This window comes from Dermochelys coriacea, chromosome 10 (assembly GCF_009764565.3).
Source record: "Dermochelys coriacea isolate rDerCor1 chromosome 10, rDerCor1.pri.v4, whole genome shotgun sequence".
Taxonomy (NCBI): Eukaryota; Metazoa; Chordata; order Testudines; family Dermochelyidae; genus Dermochelys; species Dermochelys coriacea.
In genome coordinates, this window is record NC_050077.1 from 66,263,106 (window position 1) to 66,279,730 (window position 16,625).

At 38.3% G+C, this 16,625-nt stretch overlaps 1 protein-coding gene across 11 annotated transcripts in view; it reads right to left on the reverse strand.

Annotated features, from left to right (window-relative positions):
* ATP8B4 (ATPase phospholipid transporting 8B4 (putative)) overlaps positions 1-16,625 on the reverse strand; it is a 172,811-nt gene that overhangs the window by 44,044 nt on the left and 112,142 nt on the right. For all 11 annotated transcript variants that reach the window (XM_043494636.1, XM_043494633.1, XM_043494634.1 and 8 more), the window contains 3 exons: positions 15,785-15,993; positions 14,639-14,682; positions 10,667-10,832 (listed from right to left, as the gene is read on the reverse strand). In XM_043494636.1, coding sequence (XP_043350571.1) covers positions 10,667-10,832; positions 14,639-14,682; positions 15,785-15,993 — 419 coding nt within the window. The remainder of the gene's footprint in view (positions 1-10,666; positions 10,833-14,638; positions 14,683-15,784; positions 15,994-16,625) is intronic.

Below are 16,625 nucleotides of genomic sequence, written 5' to 3' on the forward strand. Positions count from 1 at the left end.
AACAAACTTTAATGAAATGGTAAAAGGTGGAAGAATCAACCCCATGAAGTCAAGAAATTCAATACATTAATGAGTCTAAATTCTTTTCCCCATTACACTAGCATCAAAGTCTCCATGGACTTTGATGGAATTACTCCAGATTTACAGAGAGCAAAATTTGGCGCACAATTTCTAAAAGAGTCTTAACTCAGCTTCAGTGAACATTCTATATATTTCATGCTGTACTGAACATAAAACAAACAGTCATTACTATTAAGATGTAAATTTAAAGACAAACATCTATAGGAAATATTTATTTGCATGCCCAAGTTTTTCATCCAGTACAAAGTAGCTGAACTAATTTGGCTGAGACTCAAAAAAAAAATCTTTTGACTGAGACAATACAGGAATAAATTCAGCCTAAAGAGAATTTTTTGAGAAAGTTATGAATACATGAAAAAGGAGAAAGTGAGATGGCTACAGCAGAAACAAGAGCTCAACCTTATTTCATTTGCTTCTCAAAAACAAAATATATGATAGTACTGCTAAGCCTTAATAATAATAATACTTAGCACTTCTGCTGTGCCTGATTTACATCTTTAGAGAGGGTCTTACAAACACTAATTATTCTTGCACAATCAAAAAACAAAGCATTAAAAAAGGAAATTGTGTCATTCTAGTAAAATTAAAAACTGTGGCATGGAAACTAGAACATATTGTACTAGCTCTCTTTTTAATTAAAAAATCCAGTAGATATAAATTTAAATACAATCCACCTTTTGTCACCATTATAAAACTCTGTCACCTGCCAGGCAAATCTTAGACCACAGTGCACTTCAAACTGTTCCACAATGAATATAGCCTGTGGAAATCATAAGCTTCTTTCTGTGGCTAAACTTGCTCAGTGCAGTGCAGAACTTCATATACAAATGCTCAAAAGTGGTTCATATTCTGGATATTAAAAATAAAAATTTCTATGGCACTATCCTAGGAAAACAATCATTAATAACTTTGCTTAACAACAAATGATTTTTTTCCAATTTACATACAAAGCTAGCTGGCAATGAAGTTTAACTATTTGGAAAGTGTGAATGATAACAAACCAGCCATTTATAAATTTTTATTAATTTTTCCAAGTGCAATATAAATACCAAAATACCAGATTCATCACAAGCCAGCCATTTGTTGGCAAAAGGGTTATGAAAAAAGATCAGATAATGTAGAAAAATTTCCTAAAGGTCTAATTTTTAAAATTAATTTTAATTCAGTTAGAGATTTGGTTGAAAATCCCCAGAAAATAGAATTTTTACACATGGAATATATACTGTAAATTTTGGGAAGACACACTATATCTACATACAAAACAAACAGATTGAAACCTTGTTTAAGTGAAAAACTGAATCCAATAATAACTGATAGAAGAGATAGGTTGTGGATTCTCCTTTTTTGCATTTATGAAATTCTCATGGAACTTATCCATTAAATTTTTGGGATTTAGCTATCCTCTCTGCTGCTAGAAGAAATGAAAAAGGCTCAATGAACAATAATATGAGCAATGAAATAGACTGATTGATCCTACACCAGATAAAGGAAGAGGACTGAAAAGAAATCAAACTTTCCACCTCCAAGTCACTGCTTTAATTCAACTTTAGTCTATAGTTACAAAGTCATTAGCAATTGTCACATGTTTATGAGGCCTAAATGTAGTAAGCTGGTCTCAGTCCGGTTCCTAATCATAATTGGCACCATGTTGGCAGTCTGAAAAAAGCCAAGAATTAAATTGGCATCAAGATTAAAATACCCTCTGAGACCTAAAGAAAGACTCTCCAGTTCAAATCACGTTCCCAGTGCAAACATTCCCATAATGACAGGTTTCAGAGTAGCAGCCGTGTTAGTCTATATTCGCAAAAAGAAAAGGAGTACTTGTGGCACCTTAGAGACTAACAAATTTATTAGAGCATAAGCTTTCGTGAGCTACAGCTCACTTCATCGGATGCATTTGGTGGAAAAAACAGAGGAGAGATTTATATACACACACACAGAGAACATGAAACAATGGGTTTATCATACACACTGTAAGGAGAGTGATCACTTAAGATAAGCCATCACCAGCAGCAGGGGGGGGAAAGGAGGAAAACCTTTCATGGTGACAAGCAGGTAGGCTAATTCCAGCAGTTAACAAGAATATCAGAGAAACAGTGGGGGGTGGGGTGGGAGGGAGAAATACCATGGAGAAATAGTTTTACTTTGTGTAATGACTCATCCATTCCCAGTCTCTATTCAAGCCTAAGTTAATTGTATCCAGTTTGCAAATTAATTCCAATTCAGCAGTCTCTCGTTGGAGTCTGTTTTTGAAGCTTTTTTGTTGAAGTATAGCCACTCTTAGGTCTGTGATCGAGTGACCAGAGAGATTGAAGTGTTCTCCAACTGGTTTTTGAATGTTATAATTCTTGACGTCTGATTTGTGTCCATTCATTCTTTTACGTAGAGACTGTCCAGTTTGGCCAATGTACATGGCAGAGGGGCATTGCTGGCACATGATGGCATATATCACATTGGTAGATGTGTAGGTGAACGAGCCTCTGATAGTGTGGCTGATGTGATTAGGCCCTATGATGGTATCCCCTGAATAGATATGTGGACAGAGTTGGCAACGGGCTTTGTTGCAAGGATAGGTTCCTGGGTTAGTGGTTCTGTTGTGTGGTGTGTGGTTGCTGGTGAGTATTTGCTTCAGATTGGGGGGCTGTCTGTAAGCAAGGACTGGTCTGTCTCCCAAGATCTGTGAGAGTGATGGCTCGTCCTTCAGGATAGGTTGTAGATCCTTGATGATGCGTTGGAGAGGTTTTAGTTGGGGGCTGAAGGTGATGGCTAGTGGCGTTCTGTTGTTTTCTTTGTTGGGCCTGTCCTGTAGTAGGTGACTTCTGGGTACTCTTCTGGCTCTGTCAATCTGTTTCTTCACTTCAGCAGGTGGGTATTGTAGTTGTAGGAATGCATGATAGAGATCTTGTAGGTGTTTGTCTCTGTCTGTAGGACAGGCCCAACAAAGAAAACAACAGAACGATGAAGTGAGCTGTAGCTCACGAAAGCTTATGCTCTAATAAATTTGTTAGTCTCTAAGGTGCCACAAGTACTCCTTTTCTTATTCCCATAATGATCCACCATTCTTTGAGCTGAACTTGTGAATGGATAGAAATTGTGAGTGAATAGAAGACTTCTGTAAAACAGAGACCTCCTGACCCACCTCTTCAACTTAAACAAAAAATAAAAAAAAATTAAAGGTAGTTTGCAGTGCCCAAATGAGTTAGCATTAACTGGATACTTACTTCCTAATGAACTGGAAGAGTTTAGAGTTACTCAATACTTTTTGACACAAAATCCCTGACTTTTTTGTAGCCAAGTACTCCCATCAATTTCAATCAACTTCAAAATCAACACAAGGTTTTTTACTATGAATTAAAGATTTGTGTACTGTTTGAAGTTGAAAAAAACATGCATCAGAACAAAACATAGCAAGACAATTACAGGTTATGAGATCATGTCTCAAAACAGTTATGCATAAGTACTAGCCAAAATGTGTTACATCTCAGTTAATTGTTACGATATGGTTCATTTCCTTTTGAATATGCCACAGCAGCAACATAAACCTATACAATTTGATTAGGTAAAAATAAGAAATTCTCCTTAACAGATCTACTTCTTGGGAGGCAGATAGGATCATTGTCTCACAGCTTAGAAACAGAGGTTTAAAATCAAAGACCTGTTATTTTTGTTTTAAATAATGGACAAGATGCATTAGCTACTTGTAAATGCTGTGTTAACATGTGCTCATCCATGAGACAGGTAACTGAGGTGCTGTCACATTCCAAACATCTTCTCTTCCCAGAATCCTGTCCTCTGTGACTATGACTATGGTGATTTATTTCATGTTACACACAGCATGACTGGTTTTAAAGAGTCTAATATCATAGAAAAGTATCCAACTTTAATTAAGCCACCAGTATAGAATGAGCACATGACACGGCAACATAACAAAGTGAGGATAATTAGTCTTCATCTAGAAAGGTGGACTGTAACGTATAGGGCCCTACCAAATTCACTGACATGAAAAACACATTACGGACCATGAAATATGGTCTCCCACCGTGAAATCTTGTCTTTTGTGTGCTTTTACACTATTCTATACAGATTTTACAGGGGAGACCAGTGTTTCTCAAATTGGGGGTCCTGACTCAAAAGGAAATTGCAGGGGGGTCACAAGATTATTTTAGGACAGTGGCGGCTATTGACTGAGGGCCCAGCTTTGCAGGCAGCAGAGCAGAAATAAGGGTGGCAATATCATACTATGCCATACTTCCTTCTGCACTGCTGCTGGCAGCAGCTCTGCCTTCAGAGCTGGGCTCTCGGCCAGCAGCTGCTGCTCTCCAGCTGCCCATCTCTGAAGGCAGCACTGCCACCAGAAGTAGTGCAGAAGTAAGGATAGCAGTACTACAATGCTGCCTACATAACCTTGTGACCCCCCCACAACTCCTTTTTGGGTCATAGATTCATAGATTCATAGATACTAAGGTCAGAAGGGACCACTCTGATCATCTAGTCCGACCTCCTGCACAGCGCAGGTCACAGAATGTCACCCACCACTCCTATGAAAAACCTCACCCATGTCTGAGCTATTGAAGTCCTCAAATCATGGTTCAAAACTTCAAGGAGCAGAGAAGCCTCCCTCCAGTCAACCATGCCCCATGCTACAGAGGAAGGCAAAAAAACCTCCAGGGCCTCTCCAATCTGCCCTGGAGGAAAACTCCCTCCCGACCCCAAACATGGCAATCATCCAAACCCTGAGCACATGGGCAAGATTCACCAGCCAGATACCCAGGAAAGAATTTTCTATAGTAAATCAGATCCCATCCATCTAATATCCCATCTCAGGGGATTTGGCCTATTTACCCTGAATATTTAAAGATCAATTACTTACCAAAATCCCATTATCCCATCATACCATCTCCTCCATAAACTTATCGAGTAGAATCTTAAAACCAGATAGATCTTTTGCCCCCACTGCTTCCCTTGGAAGGTTATTCCAAAACTTCACTCCTCTGATGGTTAAAAACCTTCGTCTGATTTCAAGTCTAAACTTCCTGGTGGCCAGTTTATACCCATTTGTTCTTGTGTCCACATTGGTGCTGAGCTTAAATAATTCCTCTCCCTCTCCTATATTTATCCCTCTGATATATTTATAGAGAGCAATCATATCTCCCCTCAACCTTCTTTTAGTTAGGCTAAACAAGCCAAGCTCCTTAAGTCTCCTTTCATAAGACAAGTTTTCCATTCCTCGGATCATCCTAGTAGCCCTTCTCTGTACCTGCTCCAGTTTGAATTCATCCTTTTTAAATATGGGAGACCAGAACTGCATACAGTATTCTAGGTGAGGTCTCACCAGTGCCTTGTATAACGGTACTAAAACCTCCTTATCCCTACTGGAAATGCCTCTCCTGATGCATCCCAAAACCGCATTAGCTTTTTTCACAGCCATATCACATTGGCAGCTCATAGTCATCCTATGATCAACCAATACTCCAAGGTCCTTCTCCTCTTCCGTTACTTCTAATTGATGCGTCCCCAACTTATAACTAAAATTCTTGTTATTAATCCCTAAATGCATAACCTTACACTTCTCACTATTAAATTTCATCCTATTACTATTACTCCAGTTTACAAGGTCATCCAGATCCTCCTGTATAATATCCCGATCCTTGACCGAATTGGCAACACCTCCCAGCTTTGTATCATCTGCAAACTTTATTAGCACACTCCCACTTTTTGTGCCAAGGTCAGTAACAAAAAGATTAAATAAGATTGGTCCCAAAACCGATCCCTGAGGAACTCCACTGGTAACCTCCCTCCAACCTGACAGTTCGCCTTTCAGTAGGACCCGTTGCAGTCTCCCCTTTAACCAATTCCTTATCCACCTTCTGATGTTCATATTGATCCCCATCTTCTCCAATTTAACTAATAATTCCCCATGTGGCACGGTATCAAATGCCTTACTGAAATCTAGGTAAATTAGATCCACTGCATTCCCTTTATCTAAAAAATCTGTTACTTTTTCAAAAAAGGAGATTAGGTTGGTTTGGCACGATCTACCTTTTGTAAAACCATGTTGTATTTTGTCCCATTTACCATTGACTTCAATGTCCTTAACTAATTTCTCCTTCAAAATTTTTTCCAGGACCTTGCATACTACAGATGTCAAACTAACTGGCCTGTAGTTACCCGGATCACTTTTTTTTCCTTTCTTAAAAATAGGAACTATATTAGCAATTCTCCAATCATTTGGTACTATTCCTGAGTTTACAGATTCATTAAAAATTCTTGCTAATGGGCTTGCAATTTCAGGTGCCAATTCCTTTAATATTCTTGGATGAAGATTATCTGGGCCCCCCGATTTAGTCCCATTAAGCTGTTTCAGTTTCGCTTCTACCTCTGATATGGTAATATCTACCTCTATATCCTCCTTCCCATTTGTCATGCTACCATTATCCCCAAGATCCTCTTTAGCCTTATTAAAGACTGAGGCAAAGTATTTGTTTAGATATTGGGCCATGCCTAGATTATCTTTAACCTCCGCTCCATCCTCAGTGTTAAGCGGCCCCACTTCTTCCTTCTTAGTTTTCTTCTTATTTATATGGCTATAGAACCTTTTACTATTGGTTTTAATTCCCTTTGCAAGGTCCAACTCTACTCGACTTTTAGCCTCTCTGACTTTATCCCTACATCTTCTGACCTCAATTAGGTAGCTTTCCTTGCTGATCCCTCCCATCTTCCACTCCCTGTATGCTTTCTGCTTCTTCATAATCACCTCTCTAAGATGCTTGCTCATCCAGCTTGGTCTACAACTCCTTCCTATGAATTTTTTCCCCTTTCTTGGGATACAGGCTTCCGATAGCTTCTGCAGTTTTGATTTAAAGTAATCCCAGGCCTCAACTGCCTTTAGATCCATAAGTTCTTCAGTCCAATCCACTTCCCTAACTAATTGCCTTAATTTTTGAAAGTCAGCCCTTTTGAAATCAAAAACCCTAGTTGCAGATTTATTTTTGTTAATCCTTCCATTTAGTTTGAACTGAATTAGCTCATGATCACTTGAGCCAAGATTGTCCCCTACAACCATTTCTTCTATGAGGTCCTCGCTACTCACCAAAATTAAATCTAAAATGGCATCCCCTCTAGTCGGTTCAGCAACTACTTGATGAAGGAATCCATCAGCTATCGCATCTAGGAAAATCTGAGCCCTATTATTATTACTAGCACTGGTCCTCCAGTCTATATCTGGGAAGTTAAAGTCTCCCATGATCACGCAGTTTCCATTAGTATTTACTTTATTAAAGACATTAAAAAGGGCTCTATCCATAACCAAATTAGATCCTGGAGGTCTATAGCACACCCCAAGCACTATCGTAGGAGAGGCTTTACTAGTTTTCTTCCCCAATGTAATTTTTGCCCAGACAGACTCTGTCTTCTCCATTGCATCGCTTCTTATTTCTTTACATTCTAACTCATCGTTGATATACAATGCTACTCCACCCCCTTTACCTTTGTTTCTGTCTTTCCTAAACAGCACATACCCTTCAATACCTGTAGTCCAGTCATGACTACTATTCCACCATGTTTCTGTTATCCCTATAATATCTGGTTTCACTTCCTGCACCAGTAGCTCTAGTTCCTCCATTTTGTTACCTAGACTCCTCGCATTGGTGTATAAACATCTTAATTTTTGCTGTTTGGCCTCGCTCACATTTTGTACCCTATTAGGCACAGTCATTCTACAGCCAGTATAACCTATTAGACTAGTATCCACACCGCCCTCGCTCCTTATATACATTCTCCTACCCACGGCTGTATCCTTTCTTACTTCATCTTCTTCCCTCTCAATGCTAAAATCTGGCGTGGAGATTTTCTGGACATCTCCCATCCATCTCCCCCCAATTCCTAGTTTAAAGCTCTCTTTATCAGTTGTGCCAGCCTCGATCCTAGAAGTCTATTTCCTTCCCTACTCAGATGAAGTCCATCCCGAGAGAACTGACCTCTGTCCGTGAATGCCTCCCAGTGGCCATACATCCCAAAGCCCTCCTTATAGCACCACTGCGTAAGCCATCTGTTGACAGTCATAATCTTGTCACACCTTTGTTGCCCTTCTCTAGGAACAGGAAGGATCCCGCTAAAGATCACCTGAGCCTCAATTTCCTTAAGCGTCTTCCCCAGCCTAGCATAGTCTCCCTTGATACTTTCCAGCGAGAATCTGGCTGTATCATTTGTTCCCACATGAAGGATAATTAGGGGATTCTTTCCCGCTCCCTTGAGGATCCTTTTCAACCTCAGGTCTACATCCCGTATCTTAGCACCCGGAAGACAGCACACCCTTCTATTCTCAGGATCAGCTCTAGTTACAGGCCTGTCTATTCTTCTCAATAAAGAGTCCCCGATCACATAGACCTGCCTTTTCCTGGTGACAGTGCTATTCTCCAGTCTCTCCCCTGTTCCCTCTGGCTGCAAGTTCTTTCCATTCCTATTTTCCCTTACAATTCTCTTCAACCCATCCTGTATCCTCCTGGGGCTCATATTTGGTGTACTCTCCCTTGACTCTTCCCCTTTTTCTATAGGGCTAGCCTCTCTTCTCTTCTTCCTTACCCTTCCACCTTCAGCGACTACCTGCTGAGCCCCTTCATTTTCCAACTCTGCAAACCTGTTCCTAAGCTCTATTTCTCCTTCACTAGCCTGTCTTTTTCTCTGCCTGGTTCTTTGAGTCACATGTTTCCACTGACCACTTTCCTCATCCAGTCTCTCCTCAAAATTCCCCAGCCCTGCTTCCATCCGTGAGTCTGAGCTTTTCCCTTCAAATACCTCATATCTTTGCTCCATCATCTGCTCAAACCCCTTCCTAAACTCAACCAGACTTTCCACCTGCATCTCCAAACCTCGGATCTTTTCCTCCATCAGCTCTATCAGACGGCATTTCATGCAGACAAAACTCTTACCGGTTCCCCCCTCCAAGATCATGTACATACCACAGCTTCCACATCCAGTCATCCTCAATGTGTCTCCCACTACAGGAGTCACTCCCACAGCTGCCTCTGTATCTGTCATCTCCTTCCCACCTAAATCCTGTTAATCTGGGAAACACAAGCCACACCAAAAAGACCACCCCCCCCCCAGAAAAGCAAACCCGAAACAAGCACCACAATCCAAACTCCCTTTACAAACTCCCACTCAAACTCCCCTGTTTAGAGCTCTGTGTGCTAGCTCCTGTGCCGCTGCAGCTGTCTGTGCCGCTGCCTGACTGGCTGGCTACCTTTATAGGGCCCCTAGTCAGAAGCCCCACCCCCTAGGCAGGGCTCAGCTGCTCTCTCAGCACAAAACCCCACCCCCTAATCAGGCTCAGCTGCTCTCCCAGCACAAAACCCCTACACACACACAAATACAAATACTAAAAATACAAAACCAAGTACAACTACCTTCTCCTCCAACAGAACTCCCACTCAAACTCCCCTGTTTAGAGCTCTGTTTGCTAGCTCCTGTGCCGCTGCAGCTGTCTGAACCCTGGTCAGGACCCCTACAATTACAACACCATGAAATTTCAAATTAAATTGCTGAAATCATGAAATCAGGTATGCATCCGATGAAGTGAGCTGTAGCTCACAAAAGCTTATGCTCAAATAAATTTGTTAGTCTCTAAGGTGCCACAAGTACTCCTTTTCTTTTTGTGAAATCATGAAATTTACAATTTTTTTAATCCTATGACTGTGAAATTGACCAAAATGGATCGTGAATTTGGTAGGGCCCTTAGTGATACAGTGGAACACCCAATACTCCCAATTCTTGGATCGTGAAGGGGATTTTTACAAAAATAAGGAATTATAGTAAGACTAGCCTCTCTTCATGAATAACACATGATATGGCTAACACTATTTAAAGGTTTCCTAATTTTTAATTTCAGAGTTGTAACCTGAGTTTTGCAAGCTGAAGATATTGTCAACACTTCCAAGATTATACACAATTTGTGCTCTCACACCTGAACTATATGGCTCATCCAAGATATGTACCATATATTACACTTATAAAAATATCCAAATCAGTACTAAAAGGCATAATAATCAAGTGGAAACAAAAATAATTGTATGCAATACTCCAGAGAGATGAAATAATCATACTTCCCTCTCTTTTGTGGGAAGACTTAATAAAGACTAACTTTTAATGAAGATCCAACTGGCCTCTAATTTTGCACGTGCACCTATGTGCACTATCGCTCCCCCAGGCAAAATCGCCTGAACTAAATTAGGGGCCGGCATAACAAGTAAGCCAATACAAACAGTGTATGCCAATGCTATGCTCATAGAACCCTGTGGAAATCAGACAATTTCAAGGATGAAAAGGTATTTATATATGTCAAACAACAGAAAAATCAGTTATTTGCTTATGCAACTAAGATTTGCTTGTGCAATTACTTAATTTGTACTCAGAAACTCCCGACAGTGTACCCAGAGTTTTAAGGGTGCAAGATCTGCTCCCTTTATGGCTCCCTCTTGACTCACTTCTTCCTTTAAAAATTTGGTTAACCTATACTTTTTAAGTTAGAAAAGTGCTATAGAAACCAAATATTTAGAATCTCTTATATCTAAGCTTTTCAGTAGTTTACCTGCATTTTTTTCTTCAGGCATGACTGTATGGCAGAGGGAAAGCAACCTAAAGAACTCATGTACCATTGCATCTCCTAGTTTAATGGATTCAATCAGGCTGTGATCATAAAATTGAAATTTTCTATCTGCTAGTGGGTTAAATGAAAAATCCACTGGCACTGTTTTCTGCAAGAGAAAAACAAACAAACACAATGTTTAAAAGAGTAAGGATTTTAAATGGTTGAGATCCTTTTATTTTGATGTTTTTGTATTAAGAGACTATATTAGAAATCCACACAAAGTAAAATGGCATAATTTCATTTCATGGTACAATTACATATATGAATTTTGCATTTGTAATTAAGACTCCTTTTTGTTTTCACTGACAGTGGTTGAAAAAGATCTAAAACAGAAAATCAATACTTGTATTTGGTCTACAGGCACAAAAGAAAGTGGTCCTTAATCTTCAGTTGTGTAATGTATCCTTTTTCATCAAAAAAGTTAAATATCAGAAAAATAAAATTTGTTTTTTAACTGACAAGGCTACATTAATATTAAAAAGATAAGTTTTTAAAACAAAATTGTTGAGGGGTGGGGATATTTTCAAAGACACAGATGGCAGCTGGGCCTAAAAGCTAATCAATTTTAACAAGTCTCCAGGGTCCAGATATAAGGATAAATGTTAAACACTCTAGCAGATATGGGCTGCGTAGTCTGAGAATGATGTACATCGAAGTAAATACACACATTTTCAATCTATTATTTGTTTTGTACTACAAAACCAGTTATTCCGTTTAATCAGTAAGGATAGTTCTAAGAATAAAATTGGTATCTTCCTAATTTCATTTTCAAAACATTTTCAAGTTATGTTGCTTATTATGTCATAAAATCATTTCTACTGTGGTAGGCATCTCATAGAAAAAGTGTTTTTGAAGCAAATTTGGACGGGAAATATTCAGTCACTTTCATCAAGAGACAGAGGGGAGCTAGAGGCAGTCTATTTTAAGACGCTACAAGAGCAGGAAATTTGTCATGCAATGTGCTGGCTGCAGTGTTCCAGAATGTATGTCACTGCACTCTGCTTACTGGAATCAAAATTGATCATGCGTTTGTTGTTTTTCCTTTTTAATGGCTAGCCTGCAAAGAAGATATAAACCCTAATACCACTGACAGCCAATTGAACTGTTCCTTTAGCTTCAGAGGCAGGGAAACATGCTTCATTCGAGTTTTAGTTTTTAGTTTTTGTTTACTGAAATGTAATTTTTTCTTTACAAAAACAAATGATAGAAAAGACAAAGATATCAGAAGTACAGAGCAGGAGCTTCTCAATGCAAAACAATTATAAAGAAATATATAGAAGAAAAGAAAAAGTATCAAAACAACAAGAAGCAAGGGCACATCTATATACCTTATAGTAAACAAATAACATACACACACAGGTTTAGAGTCCATCAGAATGTTAGGATAGTTTAAAATTAATAAGATGAGAAGTTGACCATTTTTTGTTATGTTCAGATTAGGATAACTGCTGCATGTTCAGTTAATGGTAGCTAAGTAACTGGCAGACTTGTTATTCTTAGGATTCCTAACTGTGTTCTAAAAATGAGTTTCTAGAAATCAGGAGGTTAGCTTATGAGGTTATGGCATGGCCTTTTGTAAGAATAATGATACCACCGATACAGAGCTTTTCATCAACAGATTTCAAAGCACTGTTGAAAAGAGGTTAGTATCATTACAAATATATAAGTTTTTACACATTTATAGTGATTTTCTTCCCTTGTTCCCCGCACCCAGTCTGGGTTTCTTGAGTTTAGCTAAGGATTATCTGCAGTACATGTTAATAGCTTCTGTGCCTTTTTGTAGGGCCTCCAAACACTAGAGGGCAAGGAATTGTAGCATGTTTCTGTATTTCCAAAAAAGTTAATAAGCACAGAACTGAGGTTACACCTACTATAAACATTGTGATTATACACTATAAGACTGATCTTGAATTTGAGGGGTAGTGCATCTTCCCCTGAACAAGCTATTCAAAGACCCAGATGAAGAGCATCTGTAGAGATAAGAGGAACAAAAGAAGCTGTAACAAATGATAGCACAAATACGTTCCTGTCTAATTCTACCTTACAAATTTTCCACAGAGTCACTGATATGGAAAAGGATGCAGAATCTAATATGAACTAGAGTTCAAGGGCAATGTACTCATATCACTGCAGATACAGTGAACAGTACTGGTCAAATGATTGACTTCCTAGCTATCCCACAACATCAGATACTTTGTTCTGCCTCAGTACAAGGAAGGGGGCGGGGGGCTGGACTAGATGACCTCTCAAGGTCACTTCTAGCACTACATTTCTATGCTTCTATGCAACACAAACAATGCCAGAGAGTCAATACTAGCTGCACAGTAGGGGCTGAAAAATCTTGTTTAGTGTAGCTAATACTAAATAATTTAGAAATGAATAAGAAAATATGACCCTTCTAATTTTATGTAGCTAAGCAGAAGAGTGAATGAGATTAGAATATCACTCTGACTCTTCCCTCTCAAATCTAGCTGCTGTCTGGCTAAAAAATATCTACAACCAAGTCCTTATAAAGCCAGAGAAATAATGGAATCTAATTGGGCTATATGACTTCTATCAATCCCTATGTTGCTATGTAAGGGTCTGTTCCCGTTCCTATTGATTTCAGTGCTACAAGCAGAACCAAATGTGCGGCTGGAGGAACCTTGAGAAGTCATTGAGTCCATCCTTCTGCGTCAAGGCAGGACCATATAAACCTCGACCATCTCTGACAGGTTTCAGTCCAACCTTGTCTTAAAAAACTTAAATGATAGGGATTCCACAAACTCCCTTGGAAGCCTATTCTACAGATTAACTACCCTTATTGTTAGAAAGTTTTTCCTAATATCTAATTTAAATCTCCTTTGCTGCAGATTAAGCCCATTACTTCTTGTCCTACCGTCAGTGGACATGGAGAACAATTGATTACAGTCCTCTTTTTAACAGCCCTTGACTTATTTGAAAACTGTTATTAGGTTCCCCCTCAGTCTTCTTATCTCAAGACTAAACATGCCTGCTTTTTAACCTTTCTTCATAGGTCAGGTTTTCTAAACTTCGTATCATTTTTGTTGTTTTCCTCCGGACTTTCTCCAATTTGTCCACATCTTTCATAAGCGTGGCACCCAGAATTAGATACAGGACTACAGCTGAGTAGTCCCCAGTGCTGAGTGGAGCAGGACAATTATCACCCGTGTCTTATATGCAACAATTCTGTTAATACACCCCGGAATGACATTAGCCTTTTTCTCAACAGCATCACATTGTTGACTCATATTTGATTTGTGTTTCACTCTAATCCCAGATCCTTTTCAGCAGTACTACTGCCTAGCCAGTTATTCCCCATTTTGTAGTTGTGCATTTGGTAATAGCTGATCTTTCGGAGTGTGAAAACAAAGCAGTCTGGCTACTTACATGGCTCCCATCATCATAGTACCTCACAATATAGTCCTGCTCCAAAATACTCATTGTTCTATTTGATTGTTACATACAAAATGTAAGTGCTTTTAATTACCTGAAACAGTACTGCTTAAAGTTACACCTGGTGCTGTGTGATTGGCATTCAGCCCTACTGCCTAGAGAAAGAAGGGCCAAAAAAGGAGGATGTAAGGGCTTTTCTACACTTGGAAGTTCACCAAAACAGCTATTCCGGAATAAGAATGTTCATACAGGTGCTTATACTGAAATAACTGTTCTGGAATAATTATTCCAGAATAGCTATTTTGGTAAATTTTTAAATGTAAACAAACTCCTAGAGCGAAAGAAAGTTCATGTTTTTCTTGCCTACATCTTACTAAAAGTTATTCTACAGCATGTTTCAAGTTCAGGGAAAATTAATATTTAATTGAAAATTACTGATCTATTGAAAATATTTTAATGATTAAATAAGCTATATTACAATATACTAAATATTTAGTAACTTGGTCATATTTATACCTCATTAATTCCTGTTTTCCGGCCAAAGTCATCATATACATCACCTACAAAATACAAAGTTAATTAACACAAAATATGACATTTAATTCCAGTTTTAGAGTTTTATGAAATAACTTTTTCATGTTTTTTTAGATTATGGAGGTAGACATCAAAGAGGAAACACTTATTGCAACAACATTCAAAAATATAAAATATTGTAGTGGATCATGGTACAGCCAACATTTTCTTAAAGTAAATGCTTCCATTCTTTTGTCTACAATGCCACTGAATTTTTCCCTCCAGCTATTGTATTTATTCTGATTGTTTAGGGCCTGATTTTGCTATTTACAAGTCTAAAACTCAACTAATATATATGTCACCCTTTCACCTTAATTTATTCAATGTCTTTTAACCTGAGAGTTAAGTGGCACAGTAATGAAGGCATAAGCTTTTTCATCTCTGAAGACGTGAAATTTTGAATTAGATCACAGTTTGGTGGTCTCAAGCTAGTCTCTAAGGGACAGATTTCAAGATTACAGAAGTGTTGTAAAATAGATATTTGGAATATTAGGTATCAGGTCTGTGGCAGGGCACAATTTTGTTGCATTGGCAGAGACATGGGATAATTTGCTCAGCAACTCTCTGGTGCTAGGCAATCAATCACTTTCTAACATCAGACATTATTACAAAATAGTTATATTATAAAAGACTTCTCAGCCTGTACAAGAAGTATCATGAATATGCATTTAAAACAATATTACTCAGTTTTGGGAAGATTACAATAAATCATTGAAGGTAGTAATGTGATCTGAAAGTTCATGAAAAAGCCCCCTATGTTTAATTTATATATATACAATGTCATGACTAGCAGTTTTATCTCCATCTTTAATCCTGCATTAAATCCTTGATTATCAGAAGATGGAAAAGGTACCTCTAAACCCATATTTACATACTTAAGGAATCACACCAACATCAGATACTATTTCTCTTTTATAGACCCTGATCCAAAGCCTACTGAAGTTGATCGGAGTCTCTACACTGACTTCAAGAGAAGCTGGATAAGGCTCATAATGAACAAATGTCCTAAATAATCAGCGAATGAGCTAAACTCAACATCACAATTAGAAGTAAACTTTACTGTCAAAACATTAATAAACACTGACTTACCATATGCTTTTCCATTAATGGAACATTTGTTAAAAGTCATTATGTTTTGAGTGATTGTTCCTGTTTTGTCTGAGAAAATATATTCAATTTGTCCTAATTCTTCATTGAGCGTGGTAGTCCGAACCTCAGCAGGTGTATCTTTTTTGGGGTAATACATTTTACGATCCCAATTTATAAAGTAGCTGTGTCCAAGTCGAATCACTTCCACACTTTGAAAAAAAAACAAAAACCACACACACACGAACACTCTTCAGAATTGTAAAACCAGGAGTTCAATCAAAGCAGTCTTTAGAGTTCAGAGCAAAAGAACTATGCAGAGTAAACATTATACTATTCTATACAATATCTCACACTTTTAATTCCTCTGTGAAGTAACATGCATAGTAAGAACACTGACATTTAAAAATGTACATAAACTTCATAATTTTCTATCATTGTGTAAATGATATAGCATTCTCAAGTGAGAATAAAATATGGACATTCTAAATTCAAGTACGTTACGTCTTTTAGGTTAATACTTGATGAATGAGTAGAGTTACTACTTTCGCACATTGGGTAGAGTCCTGCATTTTTAGAGATAAAGATCACATGAGGTTTATCTTCAAAACCATCCACATGTGGTCAGCTGACAACTGGGCTGTCTATTAATGTATACAGTTACAGATTATTATAGTTAGACAACTGATCCACAGTGTTCTATTTCCCCATTATTGTGCATAAAGACTCCAATTGTGAGAGCAACTTACATGTACTGACAATAGGCTGTGCATGTTGGACCAAATCCTAATATGCACTGGAGCAGAAGTCAGCATAACTGAGAAGGAGAGTGGGGTGGTTCTAA